At 37.4% G+C, this 15,526-nt stretch overlaps 1 protein-coding gene across 11 annotated transcripts in view; it reads left to right on the top strand.

Moving 5' to 3' along the window:
- LOC127524980 (probable E3 ubiquitin-protein ligase HERC1) overlaps positions 1-15,526 on the top strand; it is a 75,775-nt gene that overhangs the window by 21,353 nt on the left and 38,896 nt on the right. For 7 of the 11 annotated variants that reach the window (XM_051917099.1, XM_051917100.1, XM_051917096.1 and 4 more), the window contains exons 16-37: positions 109-241; positions 1,590-1,781; positions 1,956-2,168; positions 2,274-2,447; positions 3,123-3,234; positions 3,627-3,753; positions 5,134-5,305; positions 5,900-6,197; positions 6,288-6,366; positions 6,497-6,545; positions 7,359-7,597; positions 8,376-8,573; positions 8,855-8,975; positions 9,571-9,811; positions 10,114-10,268; positions 10,671-10,930; positions 11,023-11,127; positions 11,230-11,391; positions 11,469-11,708; positions 13,265-13,348; positions 13,507-13,723; positions 14,682-14,991. In XM_051917099.1, coding sequence (XP_051773059.1) covers positions 109-241; positions 1,590-1,781; positions 1,956-2,168; positions 2,274-2,447; positions 3,123-3,234; positions 3,627-3,753; positions 5,134-5,305; positions 5,900-6,197; positions 6,288-6,366; positions 6,497-6,545; positions 7,359-7,597; positions 8,376-8,573; positions 8,855-8,975; positions 9,571-9,811; positions 10,114-10,268; positions 10,671-10,930; positions 11,023-11,127; positions 11,230-11,391; positions 11,469-11,708; positions 13,265-13,348; positions 13,507-13,723; positions 14,682-14,991 — 3,881 coding nt within the window. The remainder of the gene's footprint in view (positions 1-108; positions 242-1,589; positions 1,782-1,955; positions 2,169-2,273; positions 2,448-3,122; positions 3,235-3,626; positions 3,754-5,133; positions 5,306-5,899; positions 6,198-6,287; positions 6,367-6,496; positions 6,546-7,358; positions 7,598-8,375; positions 8,574-8,854; positions 8,976-9,570; positions 9,812-10,113; positions 10,269-10,670; positions 10,931-11,022; positions 11,128-11,229; positions 11,392-11,468; positions 11,709-13,264; positions 13,349-13,506; positions 13,724-14,681; positions 14,992-15,526) is intronic. The other 4 variants (XM_051917105.1, XM_051917098.1, XM_051917103.1 and 1 more) reach the window with 2 other exon arrangements.

The raw sequence follows: 15,526 nt of genomic DNA, 5'->3' as shown, positions 1-15,526 counted from the left end.
GTTTAGTCAAAGATGCTTAATTCTTGTTCCAGAACACAGAAATGGAGGCGGACTGCATAATGAGTGTTTAAAGAACAATTTTTTTTGTTTTGTTTTGTTTCTGTGTAGGATGACAGCAGCGTAGTGCTGCTCCATAAGCACCTGTGCCTGCTGCTGCCATACGCAGCCGAGACCTTCAGGAGATCCACCATTCTGCTGGATGAGAGCACACTGGACAAACATGTCATTAAGAAACTACACAGTAAGAACACACATTATGTGCCATCCATTCGTCCATCTAATCGTCCATACATCCATCCACTAGGGGTGTAACGGTACGGTTCGGTACGTACCTTGATACGGTAGGATATTGGTACAGCAGGGGGGAAAAAACAAACCATTTTTTTTTTTACAGGTTTACTGAACAAAGTATGTCTGTCTTTAAAAATATAAGAATATCTGTCAATATTGCTGTAATTGACAGCAACACACAATGCAGTTTATGGTGCTTTTGTAATTGGGGAAAGAGATTTGAAGTGCTTACACATTTGTATATAAAATAGGTTAGCAAAATATTTATAGCAAAATAATAAGGTTAGAATTTATCCGTCCATCTATACAGTTGTCCATTTGTCCATATATTTGTTGATCCGTCTATCATTCTGTCTGTCTGTCCATCCATCCAGCCTTCCATCTCTCCATTCATTCCTCTATCTTAGCCATCCATCCATCCCTTCATCTGTTTATGTAGACCTCATCCATCTATCCATCCATCCATCCATCCATCCATCCATTAGGGCTGCACGATAAATCACAATTAACATGAAATCACGCTTAAACCCATTTGGCTTAGTGCGATTATTATTTTTTTATTATTTTTTATAAATGCGCAGCTTGTCAGTAAAGTGCGGCTCTGTGATCAGTAGTAAATGCTGCTCCATCTGAAAGCACTGCAAGTTTTAGTCGCTTATAACATGCATTTGAAAAAGCGACAAACATCTTTCCAAACATGAGAAGCATTTATGAAACTCGTGTCCAACAAAAGACAACATTTAATAACATTTTTACTCCAAACTCACTTCATAACATCAGTTGAGTGTTTGAAAACATCCTTCTGTGAGATGATGTGGCTTCTTACACAGAATAAGACACACAACATATTATTTAAAGGCTATGTCGATTAACATTGCATTATAAATATACTTTATTATCATGAAAATACCCGAGAAGGCTTGAAGACCTCATATAAACCATATATTGTCGTAGTCGCGTGTTTATTAGTCACGTTTAATCAAAGCGTTTCAATCTTCTGTTTATACAGCTACAGCGATGCCCATAGGGATTTCCTGCAATGATATGTTATACTTCTGCGGGGCATATTTGGAGTTTCTGTGCTCTCACCAGAAACTCCAAATATGAGTTTCTGGCTTTGAGATGGAGCAGCATTTACTGCTGATCACAGAGCCGTGACAAGCTGCAAATAAAAAATACCGCAGCCTTTGCCAAATTGCATGCGGTTTAATTTCAATTTATCGTGGAGCCCTACCATCCATCCATCCATCCATCCATCCATCCATCGTGTATTGAGTTGTTTGTGTGTTTCTCTGTAGCTGTGCTGTTTGGTTCGGTGGCGGGCAGTTTGTTGTGTCAGGTGACGTACTCTCTGCTCCTGCTGCCATTGGCTGTCGTCAAACCCCTCCTCCCTCACCTGCTCACTCTGCTTGAACATCTCAACGAGCTCAACTGTTACCTGCCCAACACTTCACACCTGGAGGACATGGAGCTGGAAGGAACCTCACAGGGTAAGTGCCAGAAATCAGAATTTCTGTCATTCTCTGAAAACATTTCAAATACCTTAATGATTTGTTTGGCATCCTGACGTTTCAACTTATTCAATGACAAATGACAAATCATCACAGTGTGATACACTGTGAAGAAATTTACTGAGATGGGCACACACTTCCTTCCTGTTGCAGAATCATCAGAAACCTCTGAGCCAATCCTGGCGCCAGAGTCAGATGACTGGGCATGGCTTCTTGATCTGGAAAGGTCTGTGGCTCTTGCCATTGGCCGTTGCCTGGGAGGTATGCTGCAGGGCTCGCCCCCTTCCATCCAGGAGAAGACTGCAGAGTTCTGGCTGTGTAACCCACTCTTGAGAAACGGGCTGGAGATTGACTTTGAACAGCTGGGTAATGACCTGCCACCAGGGGGCAACAGCCCTTGTTAAAATTGTGAGGCATAAACAGATGCATAAATATAGATAAATAAATAAATGCTCATCTATGTTTCTGTAGACTGGGCAATGGGTTGGCTGACTGAGGCTGTGTTCATGGGTTGTGGAGATGTGAGACTAGCCGAGTTGCGCCTGTCAGAAGAGAACACAACGCTAGTGGAACTCGCTCTCGGCTCCCCGCGAGAACCCGCCAGCGCCCTCTGGAGGAAGATGAAGGAGTATGCAGCGAGTCGAGGTAAGAGAGGCTGCATTTGTTAAGGTTTATAGAATATGAAAATAAGGTAAAAAAAACATTGCAAGACATTAATTTACAGACATTTTAATGTTTCTGCGGCACTAGTGGCATTTGCCCCATTTGATCTAACAAACTTGAGCCATTGTTATTTTGTCTGGCCTGTTTGAGACAGTATTTGTTGTTCTGTATACCATGGTACTCAATGATTACCATACTGAAGTACCGCTATGGTGCTTTAGTTTAGTATTTATTATTATTATTATTTGAAACAATTCTATTTATAAATAAATTTAATATTTTATGCTTTAAATAAATATTTATTTTAAAGATCTATGAAATATTTATAAATATAAAATTATAAATGTATAAATTTAAATGTTTTTATTACACAAAATAAAAAAATAAACATTTTAAAATAATATATATATATTATACATTCAATATTTAATGTTTCTTTTTATTAAACATTTATATTATTTTATTATGTGAGCAGAAAGACACTGTAAAGTAAAGTAATAGAAGAGAAACAAACCTTGCATAGCTATGAAGAAAATCAGCTGCCTATTTAGTACATTTTGTAATTGACCAATCAGAGTCAGATATTACAGATTACAATAAGCTCTGTCATCATGTGCATGTCCAAATTTTGACCTTGACGTGTGTGTTTTTATGTAGACTGGGACAGTAGTGGATCAGTGGGAGACTCTCTGTTAGAGATGGCGTGTCGCTGTAGTTTGGCCGCTCTGCTCAAACACGCCGGCCTTCATGAAGCCTACTGGCAGGATAAGTGAGTGAGATCCACACATCGCCCTCTGTCTCTCTTTTTACCTAGATCTCTTTTTTACACCTTTATCTCCCCATGTCTCACTTATACCATAGCATAATGAACTCTGTAATTAGTTGACCCAGATTTAATGAATATATGCTCTATTTAAAGAATGGCTCTATATGTGAATATTAAAGTGTCAGTCCCTGTCCCTCTCTGTGCTGTGTGAAATCTCACATGATAAATGCCTCAGCCATAATGACTCATTTGTGAGAGTGAGAGTTTAGTGAATATGAATTGACAGTCATGAATCTCAAATAAACCTTCTGGAGTGTTTGGACAGCAGCAGGGATGAACCGATAGTTTAAACAGTCCATTAATGTTTGTGTGTGTGTGTGTGTGTTTGACTGCAGATATGAGCCTTGTGAGGTGCTGACTGAAATATATCAGGTGGTGTATAAAATCCGCAGCACTCTGCTGTCGTATAAGGAGAGCATAGGAAACACAAGCAGCGCCCAAACAACAATTACCACCAAACAGGTAAAACATGTTAATAAACCAGTCACATTTTATTTAAATATATATAATAGGGTTTAAATGTGTTTAGGCCACTAGTGAAACTAGTTAAAATTAACATAAATGTTGGAATATCACATGATCAATGTCACACATTTTATTTCATTATTGACTTAGAGAAATTCTATATACCCTACCGCTCAAAAGTTTGGGATCAGTAAGATTTTTAATGTTTTTAACATAAGTTTTGTCTGCTCGCCAAGGCTGCATTTATTTGATTAAAAATACAGTAAAAGCAGTAATATTGTGAAATATTACAATTTAAAATAACTGTTTTCTATTTGAAAACATTTTAAAATGTAATTTATTCCTGTGATACGAAGCTGAATTTTCAGGATCATTACTCCAGTCTTCAGTGTCACATGATCCTTCAGAAATCATTCTAATATGCTGATTTGCTGCTCAAGAAACATTTATTGTGTCAAACTGTACAAAATATTTGTGTACAATATTTTTTTTTTCCAGGATTCTTTGATGAATAGAAAGTTCAAAAGAACAGCGTTTATTTGAAATATAATTTTTTGTAACATTATAAATGTCTTTACTGTCACTTTTTAATGCATCCTTGCTGAATAAAAGTATTAATTTCTTTAATTTCTTTTCAGAAAAATAAAAACAAAAATTTTTACTGACCCCAAACTTTTGAACAGTATTGTATAATGTCACAAAAGCTTTGTATTTCAGATAAATGCTGTTCATCAAGGAATCCTGGGAAAAAAAAACAAAACAAAAAAAACAAAAAACGTACACAGTTTTTAACATTGATAATAATAAGAAATGTTTCTTGAGCAGCAAATCAGCATATTAGAATGACTTCTGAAGGATCATGTGACACTGAAGACTGGAGTAATGATGCTGAAAATTCAGCTTTGATCATAGGAATAAATTACTTTGTAAAATATATTCAAATAGAAAACAGCTATTTTAAATTGTAATAATATTTCACAATATTACTGTTTTTACTGTATTTTTGTAAATAAATAAATGCAGCCTTGGTGAGCAGACGAAACTTCTTATAAAAACATTAAAAATCTTACCGATCCCAAACTTTTGAGCGGTTGTGTGTGTGTGTGTGTGTGTGTATATATATATATATATATATATATATATATATATATATATATATATATATATATATATAAAATAATATTTCACAATATATATACACTTATTCTTTAGAAACATGCTAATGAACTTGGGAAGTTTGTCACAAATTTGTTACATTTTAAGACAACATGAAATGTAATAAAATGCAATAACTTTCCCTACCTCTAAAACAACTTTATGCATCCAGATGACATTAACCGATATTATTACTGTTCTCACATGTTTTGTCCTATCCAGGCTTCATTGGGCTCTCAGAGCCCCAGTGAGGACAGGCAGGAGGCAGGGAGCTCAGGAGAGCAGACAGGAAGAGATGCGGATCCCAGCAGCCAGACGCCCCATGCAGCTGAACACAACCAGGACGATCCCTTAGAGGAGGAGACGCCCAGCATCAGCAGTATGTACCTGCCGGGTAAACACTCTGCTTTCTGCGTTCTTCCCTCTGTGCTTCTGTCCTGACCATATACCAAAGGCTTCTTTGTCTCAGAAAAAGGCCTGATCTACAATCTCAATGTTGTAGTGCACTCCCACTTTTTTGGCCATAGTTATGGGATTAAATACTCAAAATCATATATATATTATTAAATGTATGTAAGTTATTTTTTATTTTATACAAGTGAAGAGTAAGTAATGACTAGGGGGACATTCACACAGGACATTTGGACGGTGTTTAGTTTTAGTTTTTCACATCTTGAAATGCCTATCTTTCTCTTTATTTTGTAATTAACATTTAAGGTTGTGTTATCATTACACTGAAATAAAAATTGTTGCACAAATAATTACAAACAAACAGCAAGTAACACTGAATTAAATGTAAAATTTTGAAGTAGAAAGACTGATACAGTTTTTTCTTGTAAAACGTACTCCAATAGCTTTGAAAATTAATTTTGTACAGTGTAGATGTGTCATGGTTGTGATTAATATGTTGCATTATTGCTCTAAAATACTTGCTCTGGTGTTGTATTGTGTAATTGCGAACTGATTGCATGTTTCCTCCTCCCCGCAGAGGTGCTGCAGTGTTTCCTGGCCACCCGTGAGGCCATGCAGCTCCAACAGAACGAGACTGTGTACGAGTCGTCTGGCACTAGCACGTTACCCAGCAGCACTGAGAGCCCAGGAACGCCAGACAGGGAGCCTCCGCAGCGGCCCTGGGACCACCACAGCACCACTGACCAGGGACTGTCCTTCCCGGCGGCATGCCACTTGCTCGTCTCCCGCTGCCTTTTCCTTCTGCTGGGGGTCCGAGCTGCTTGGCAGGAGGAGATTGTGTCGTCACAGACGCCCACTGAGAGCAGCTTGGCCAGGTCTGCATTTGTGTACAATTACAGAACATTTGCTTGCACATGCGGGTGGGATAAAACTATTGTAAGTAATTAATCTCTCTCACTCCACAGATCTCCACCCTACTATGAGGCGTTAGGAACAAAGATGGAGTTACAGTCCTCCTCTGAGAGAAGATTCAGTGAGAGAGAGGTATTTATGCATCCCATGTTTTCCCCTAGTTTAATATTGATGAATTGATCTCTCGTTTGGGTCTTGTTCTTTGTTTTTGTTTTTTTGTTTTTTTTTTTCATCTGTGGTCTGATTTGTCTCTCTTTTAAAGACACTAGATCAGTCTAAAAGCTCCTCAGGGTCATTCAAGAATAAAATGGGTGAGTGGTATATAGTAGCATATTCACATATCTGATCTCACACATAGTGCATCTGTTGCATGTTTGATCTTTTACCTGTGTGATATCATGTCAGACCATTGACATATTTTATTTTTCATGTATGATATCTGATTTCACATTTCTAATTTCTCGTGTCTCATCTCACGTCTCATCTAACTGATCTCACCTGTCTTCTCTCATTTCTAATTTCTCACATTTGATCTCAATATCTGATCTCATATATTTCACATAATTGATCTCTTAAATGCCTGATCTGTCATATCTGATTTTTCTAATTTCTGACTTTCACCTGATCTCACATGTCTGATCTCACAATTTATCTCTAATTTTTATTTATCATGTGTCTCATCTCACATAAATAATTTCTCATTTCTGTTTTCTCACGTCTGACCTCACATATCTTACATCTTACGTCTTACATGTCTGATCTGAGTGATCTCACATACTGTATATTTCACATAATTGATCTCTTAAATGCCTGATCTCTCATATCTGATCTCAAATTTCTGATTTCCACCTGTTTGATCTCGCATGTCTGATCTCTCTCTCTCTCTCTCATGTCTGATCTCTCATCTCACCTTGATATCTCGCTTGCCTGATCTCACATGTCTGATCTGATTTCTGAAGAATTTAGAAGAATATCACACATCTAATCTGATTTTACTTGTTTAATCTCTCACGTCTGATATCTCACATTACATCTCTCTCTCTCCTTTCACATATACTGGAGGTATCAATTTTAATTAGCTTAAATATCACACATCTGTGCTAATGAGCCCTGTTTCTTGCTAGGACTTCCGCTCTGTTCTTTGGGCATTATGAAAGATGCCTGGGAACGACTGCGGCAGTGCATCAGTCCCACTACTGTGCTGTGCCCGGGTGGAGGTGGCACACCCATCCTAGGCCAGGTCTTCCATTTCCTGTGTGGGAGCCTCCTCCGGACCTCTTCTCTGATGGACAAAGATGGAGGTGCACAGGCGGACCCCAAAGCCATCACTGTAGCCATGGCACAGCAACACCAAAGAGCTCAGGTGGGAAAGCCTCAGTAGATCATTTTTACGTTCAATAACTGGCTAAAGTTCATAAGAAATGAGTGTATTAAAGGGATAATTCACCCAAAAATTATCCCATGATTTATGTATTTATGTGCATATGACTATCTTCTTTCAGACGAACACAATCGGAGATATATTTAAAAAATATCTTGGCTCTTCCAAGCTTTATAATGGTAGTGAATGGGGGGTGAGATTTTGAAGCCCAAAAAATGCATCCATCCATCAAAAAAATAATCCATAAATTTCTCGTTTTAGACTTCTAATTCATGACCGGTGTTTTGTTTTGCTCTATCTTCTGCGCTTCCACATTCGGCATTGCGTCATGCGTCGGGTCAGAGGTCACTCTTCCACCGCAAATCGATGCGTACAGCCGTCTGCTGGAAGCTAGTTATTATAGTTAATAAAGTTTTAAATATGGATATTTTTCTTACAAAAACCCTTCGGAAGGCCTTTATTAACCCCCTGGAGCCAGGGGATGATTTTTATGATGGATGGATGCATTTTTTTGGGCTTCAAAATCTTGCCCCCCATTCACAACCATTATAAAGCAAGGAGCCAGGATATTTTTAAATATATCTCCGATTGTGTTCGTCTGAAAGAAGATAGTCATATACACCTAGGATGGCTTGAGGGTGAGTAAATCATGGGATAATTTTCATTTTGGATGAACTATCCCTTTAACAGTTATGTAATGTTCTCACACAGTAATAATAAAGACGTAGACACTACAATTGTTTTCATACCCTCTGTCCAGGTGCGTTTGGAGGCCTTGTGTCAGATTTCCTCCTTCCTGTCAGAGATGGAGGAAAAGAGTGTCAGCTCGCTAGCGTCCCCACGGTTTCCAGGCCTCCTGCAGTCAGTGCAGCTGCAGTTCCTCTCTGGCTGCTTTGGCCTGGGAGCCCCGATCACCGGCAGTCTAGTGGCACCTAACAACAAGATTCACCATTATACCGTAAGACATGCTGACATTAGCCTAAATACAAATTCATTTTAGATCATGCTTATTTTGCATTTTATTGAATGAATGCAAGAAATGTTAAGGAAATAACATTTACAGAGGCGATAATTACTTATAGGCAAAGACAAAAGCACTTATATCACAAACATCTTATGATCTGCAAATTATGGAGAATCTGTGTTCTTACATTAGATGCACATTCACTGTAATCTTACACGTATATTAAAATATGATTTCAGGTGTCTAGATGACTTTGTTTGTGTTTTTGTGTGTAGGCTGGGACTCAGTCGGCTCCTATCAGTGTTCAGAGGGAGTTACAGTCTGCAGCTCACACGCTCCACCAGCAGCTGGTGCGTGTGCTCAGACAGAAGGTGGCGCTAGAGAGAGAACAAGCTGGTGAGTAACGCTTCTTACTCACGCACATGGTCTAAACAGAAAAAAAAATTGTATTTAACCAGCTAAACTTAAATATGTTTTGCATCGTTTCATAGATTTTTCTTATTTTTAGTTTTATATAAATACTTCATTTTTAAAATGACTTTTCATATTAATAATATATATAAATATTATAAAATAATATTGATTACATTTAAACTAAATATTTTTGTATCTGCAATTTTATTACTAATTTATTTTTACTTATTTTTTTATTAATAAATCATAATATATATAATAACAGTGTAAATAATATTAACTAAATTTAAATGAACTATTTTGTACTTTACAGTGTATCTTGATGATATTAATAAAACTGATAAATAATAAACTAATAATATTAGTAACACTTAATTTAGTTTATTTTCTTATTTACTTATTTAAAACGTTTTTTAATGTTATCATTGCCCACTGATTCAAAGAGACATATTAATTTGTGATATTGCTTTGTGGTTAAAATTTAGCTTGACTGCATTTTGTGGTTTGGAACAGTCCTAGTACTCTAATACACCAGTTTAAATAAGTAGTGATTTAACATAGATTTGTCTCATTTCAGGCTCTTATCAGCACCTACTGTTGGCTACAGTCTTTGCTCTGAACTTCCACTATCAGCCAGTGGATCTGGTAGTGATTATTAAATGTGGCGTACTGGAGATCTTGTCCACACTGACTGATAACACATGTGTGCTGGTGAACCAACGCTGGCTGGCCGCCTCTATGTCCGGTCACATGCAGCTTGGTGGGGCGGTGAAGCTGGCCGCTGCCAGACTCCTGCAGATATTCGCCATAGCAGCCAGGTGAGATTAAAAACTAGGTAATTAAATACAAAACGAGAGAACACATCCCATAATATGCCATGAAAATCTCACACTTTGAAAACTGCTCCCTTAGATAATCACGTTCTATCATGTTAACATCATAATATTGCTTTTATGCAAAAGTTTTGCATAGTAAAGAAAGTGTAAATTAAAGATATTCCATAACATAATTTCATATAAAAGTTTTAGTATTAGCAAACATCCCTTCTGCCACATGCTATACTACCTGGCTACAGATATACCAGGTTGTACAGTTGCAGTTAACGTGTGTGTTTCTCCAGTTCCTGTGAAGAGACCTTGCCGTTGGACGTGTCCCAGGCTCTCATGGATGTAATGAGCGAGCAGCTGCAGGGATTGTTACGTGCAGTCCACCAGCAGGAGGTGCTAGAGAGGGACTCCACAGAACACATCCAAGAAGAAACAACCAAACAAGAAAGTGAGTCATTACAACACAAGATTAAAGCTGTGTCTCAATTAAGGGGCTGCGTCCTCCGGAGGTCGCATTTGAAGGCTGCACATGTCATCGAGTCGGTGTCATTTAAGAAAAGTAACCATAATAAAATTGACTGTCATTCCTTGTGTGGTGTAAAATACTGTAATTTCTTTATGACTTTGCAATCTAATGGTTACTTTTCTTAAATGAGACCGACTCTGACATATGCAGCCTTCAAATGTGACCTCCGGAGGATGCAGCCCCCGAATTGCTAACAGCTAACGTGTTCTTTAGTGTAGTATTTCTTTATTCTTTACTTTTTCATCATACTTGTGTGCATATATACACAGTAAGTGTGGTATGGTATATTGTATTGTATCATTATACCTTTTTGTTTAATTTTAGGTGCGGATATAGTTCGCAGCAGCAGGGTTGTGGAGTCCCAGCTCGCTGACTTTCTAGTCTTCCTAAGGCGCATTTTGTCACTAAAGGTCGCCAAAAGAGTCTCTGCGTTTGTCAAGTGGATCGATCCGTTGATGGCAGTTATCTCATACAAATGCAACTCGGGTAATCCACATTTCCACAACCTGCGGACGAAGCTGCTGGCCTTTCATATTCTGGAAGCTCTTCTCCCTGCCTGTTCAGATCCTGTCATCATGGAACAGGTCAGAAAGTGCTGTTCACTTGATACTGAATGATTGGAGCTTGATTAATCCCGACTATAAACATTTACCATGTCGTTTTTGTTTTATTTCAGATTGTGGATCAGTTATTTAGCCTTTTGTCCTCATACATGTGGGAGGAACCTGTGGCCCTGAGAAAAAAATTAGAAAAAGAGAGAACTTCTGAGCATATAAATAGGGTATTTTAACTCATCTCTATCTGTCCACCGGACACATTTTACAAACTCATATTCGTGTCCATGGATTTTAGATTGTTTTATATGCACTTATATGTCTTCCAGGACAGCGAAGATGAATGTATTCCTATTGGTGATTTCTCTTTTGACCCACATAAACTGATCTGTTGTTCTCTGGAGAGTGGAAATGTGCTATCTCATGGATCGGGGGGGAAAGGGTACGGTTTGGCCACCACTGCCATCACATCTGGATGCTTCATCTGGAAGGTACCAATGCAAAATACAGTCACTGGTGTCCTTTACAGGGTCCATGTTCTAATATGTTTTATGTCTCCATATCTTAGTTTTATATAACTAAGGAAAACAGGGGAAATGAAGGGACGTGTATCGGAGTGTCCCGATGGCCCATCCGGGACTACAACCATCGCACCACCACAGACATGTGGCTGTACCGGGCCTACAGTGGTAGCCTGTATCATGGAGGAGAACTGGGCCGAGCTCTGCCCTCCTTCACCCAGGGCGACACAATCACCTGCATCCTAGACATGGAGGCTAGAACTATCTCCTTCGCCAAAAACAACAGGGTCAGTGCGTGTTTATGAAATTAAAACACTTTCCCACTTAGCTCAACAATGTAAGGTACAATTCGCTATAACATATGAATTATAATTGCCATCAAACAGTGTTGCTTGATTTAGAAGCTACAGCTACTTATATATGACATGAAATAAAAATAATTTTGATAGAGTTAACCTGATAAAGGGCCTCTAAATTATTAACATTATCAAAACTTTGCTGAAAAACCTACTAAATGCTTTCTGTCATGATAGTTCATACTTTTTCAGCAAATAAAGCGCCTTTTAGTATCATTCTAAGAATGTCCTCCTTCAGGTTGTGGTACTTGTGACTTTTTGTTGTGAAATCTTTACTGACTTTTATAAATTGAACATCAACTTTTATATTGTTAGCAGTATTTCAAGATAAACACTTATTTGCAGTGTTGGGAAAAGTTACTTTTAAAAGTAATGTGTTACAATAATGCTTTACTCCCTAAAAAAGTAACTAATTGTATTAGTTACATGGACTGAAGCAACTTTTATGATTATATTTGATTTGATTATCCAAAATCTCAATTTCTTTTTTGAAAAATCATGTTAAAATGTAAGTATCAAATGTGATGCATCAGGCTTTTGAGGAACGTTTATTTGTGCATCTCAATCATCATTGTATTGGATTGCATTATATATTTTGCACCCCACAATAAAATCTACAGAGCTTTTATCATAAAACTAAGCATTTAAATATCATGTTACCAAGAAATATTATTGGGAGATATTGAATGACTACTGATATTCATATGCATGTAAAGTAGTCTGCTGTACAATCATTGATTCATTATAAGCTATCAGAATTCCGTCTTACTTTTCAGCAATACGAAGGTGTTTTTTTTTGTTTACTTCTCGAGTGTGAGCTCTATATTCTCCTATGTATATAATACTATATGAGCCATAAAAGTCTGATGTATCAAATATGATACTCAAACACATATACACATTATACTATTCCATATAAACTATTCTGTTGTTTTATATGCCAGGCTTTACAGGGTTAATCTTTTTTTTTTTTTTTTTTTTTTTTTTTTTTTTTATAAATATGCACAAATGTCCTTAAGGAAAAAATATTTTTCTTGTAGTAACCTAAAATGGAAATTGCAGAAGTTTTTTATTTTCAGTTTGTGTAACCACTTTTGCCAGAATGGGCCAAAAAAAAAAAAAAAATTAATACTAAGAAAAATAATACCTTTTAATGATTCAGTCCCAATGGATAAAATCAAGTCCTGTAATATTTCACTTGGAAATATTATGATGTATTATGAAGTGTATATGTATATCTGATTTAAAAGCCAAAATTACTTTTGTAGTTTTTGTATTTTTTTTCTATCGCAAATTGTAATTTTGAATTGTAGCCTTTTGGCAAATTTTAAGAAATATTTTAGGTTAAGCTGTATTACTATGGAAAATAATTTTGTACGAATAAATACAAAATAAAATGATAAAATATATAGTCTAATGAACTTGAAATGTAAATCAGTGGGCAAACTGAGTTCCGAAGTCCTGTAATTGTTTTTATGTGTGTGTAGGAGCCCAAGTTGGCGTTTGAAGGAGTGGATGCCGTGGAACTCTACCCCTGTGTTCTGTTCTACAGCAGCAACCCTGGAGAAAAGGTCAGCTCCTTAAACCTATACACTAGTGGCCCCATTTTAAGCAATTGATGCCAGAACTGAAACACAATTCATAATAAGCTTGCTAAAAATAAATGAGCAAATCTCTACAAATCAACTTTAAACTTGCAAAACCCTCTTGTTCCTTCAATGGACTTTAGGTGGCGCTGTGTGACCTGCAGATGCGTGGCATGCCTAGCGATCTTTTACCAGGGGAGCCACTGTGCAGCCCGCGGGCGACGGTTCTGCTGGAGTCCACAATTCAGCTGCTAAGACGACTGTATGTGAACGATGACTGGGTTCAACATATCAACCAGCACATGCTGAACAAACTACAGCTCATCAACCCTCTCATGAGGGAGGGACATGGCAAGATAGGTCAGTTAACTCATCTGCTTAAACTGTTACTTGGATAGCATATACAGTCCAGTTCTCACTATTAACTACGACTTTTGCGTCAATAAACTCCTAAGTACTGCTTATTAATACTTAATAAGATAGTTGTTAAGTTTAGGTATGGGGTAGGTTTAAGGGATGTAGAATATAGTCATGCAGAATAAGGCATTAATATGTGCTTTATAAGTACTAATAAACAGCCAATATCCTAGTAAAATGCATTCTAATACGCAACTAGTTAGTGAGAATTGGACCCTAAACTAAAGTATTACTATATTGTATGTAGTCTTATATAGAATGATTGGGAATTCATCATTGCAAAATAAAATTCTAGAAATAAACTAGATATTTAAATAATATAAAATACAAAATATATATACAATGTATTTAAATGTATACAAAATATATTAATATACATTTAAAATGTGTTTTATCTGGACCTAAAATGTTGATTACATATCTTGTTCGCAGTAGCATAATATAAATTAATTTTTTTAAGTTAAATACTTTATGGAAAAGGCCTTTTTTAATAGGTCAATATGTCAGTTATGTTCATCAACCATATCATGGGACCTACTAAACTTACTAAATGATCTAAAATACTGGCTACAATATACAGTAACACACTAGATTTGCCTTTCCTAGAGGAAATATCTGTACTACTTGCAAAGCAAAGTGTGAAAAAGACCAATTACAACTCATTATGCAAATATTACAATGTTGCCATGAATGACAGTTGGATGGCGAATAAGCTTTCATTGTAAGATTTTACAACTTTACTCTTACATTTTTTAAAACAACGAAGTTTATTTTAAAACAAAAAACAGTAATTGTAGGAAAACAGTAAAATGTCCATGCACACACAGAGGATGATTTAAAAAAATGAAGAACAGAGTCCTTATTTAAAGGTTAATGTATTCTGTATGCTGTCCCCTGCCAGCAGGTCATGCCAGTAGGGAGTCTGATGAGAAATGTGGGGTGAACAGAGAGAGGGGCTCTGCTTGGGTAGATGTTGGGATGTCAACAGACCATCTCTCTGGCCCGGCAGGGCTCTCTGACGCCCAGCTCAGTGTGTTGTGCACTGAGGTCTGGCCTGTCATGGCCCTCATCGGAGGGGTGGACAGCGGTCTCCGTGCAGGGGGGACCTGCCTGCACAAACCCAGCGGTCGACGTGCGACCCTGCTCGGGGTCTTGAAAGACGGAAGCCCCCTGGCTAAGCTTCAGTGGGAAGAGACAGATTTCACTGTGAGGTAAGCACACAAATATACACACATATAGAGTACTCTTACAGACGTGCAAATAATTGAAAGTTTGTATTGTAATCACTATATATGCTTTAATATAAAATTAGGGAGCAAGAGCCTATCACGCCAAGAGCAGAGAACGAATAAAATTCACAATGAAAATGCTCGGTGTAAACATACAGTTTCAAACTGGGTTCTGAGGGTGTTTGGGGGTCTGCATAAAATGTAAAGGTGCAATGTGTAAAATGCAATATAATATACATAACTATGTTTTCAGTGGTGTATAAAGACCTTACATAATGAACTGTTATGTTTTTATTACCTTAGAATGAGCCATTTCTATCTCATACACTGCGGGTCCCCCTCCATGTCAAGGCGTCATTTTGCGCCGGCGTGTTTCTACAGCAGCCCTAAACGGACAAACAATCTACAGAGCGCGTTTCGTCACTATGTTGTTCTTCTAAATCATTCGTGTTTTTAGAGGCAGCTTGCATCGTCTGCACGATTAATTGAAAATAAACTGAAAGCGATTTGGCAAAGG

The sequence above is a fragment of the Ctenopharyngodon idella genome, chromosome 13 (genome assembly GCF_019924925.1).
Source record: "Ctenopharyngodon idella isolate HZGC_01 chromosome 13, HZGC01, whole genome shotgun sequence".
In the NCBI taxonomy this organism is placed as follows: Eukaryota; Metazoa; Chordata; class Actinopteri; order Cypriniformes; family Xenocyprididae; genus Ctenopharyngodon; species Ctenopharyngodon idella.
The sequence above is the reverse complement of the archived record's forward strand: the minus strand, read 5'-3'. Positions and strand labels throughout refer to the sequence as shown.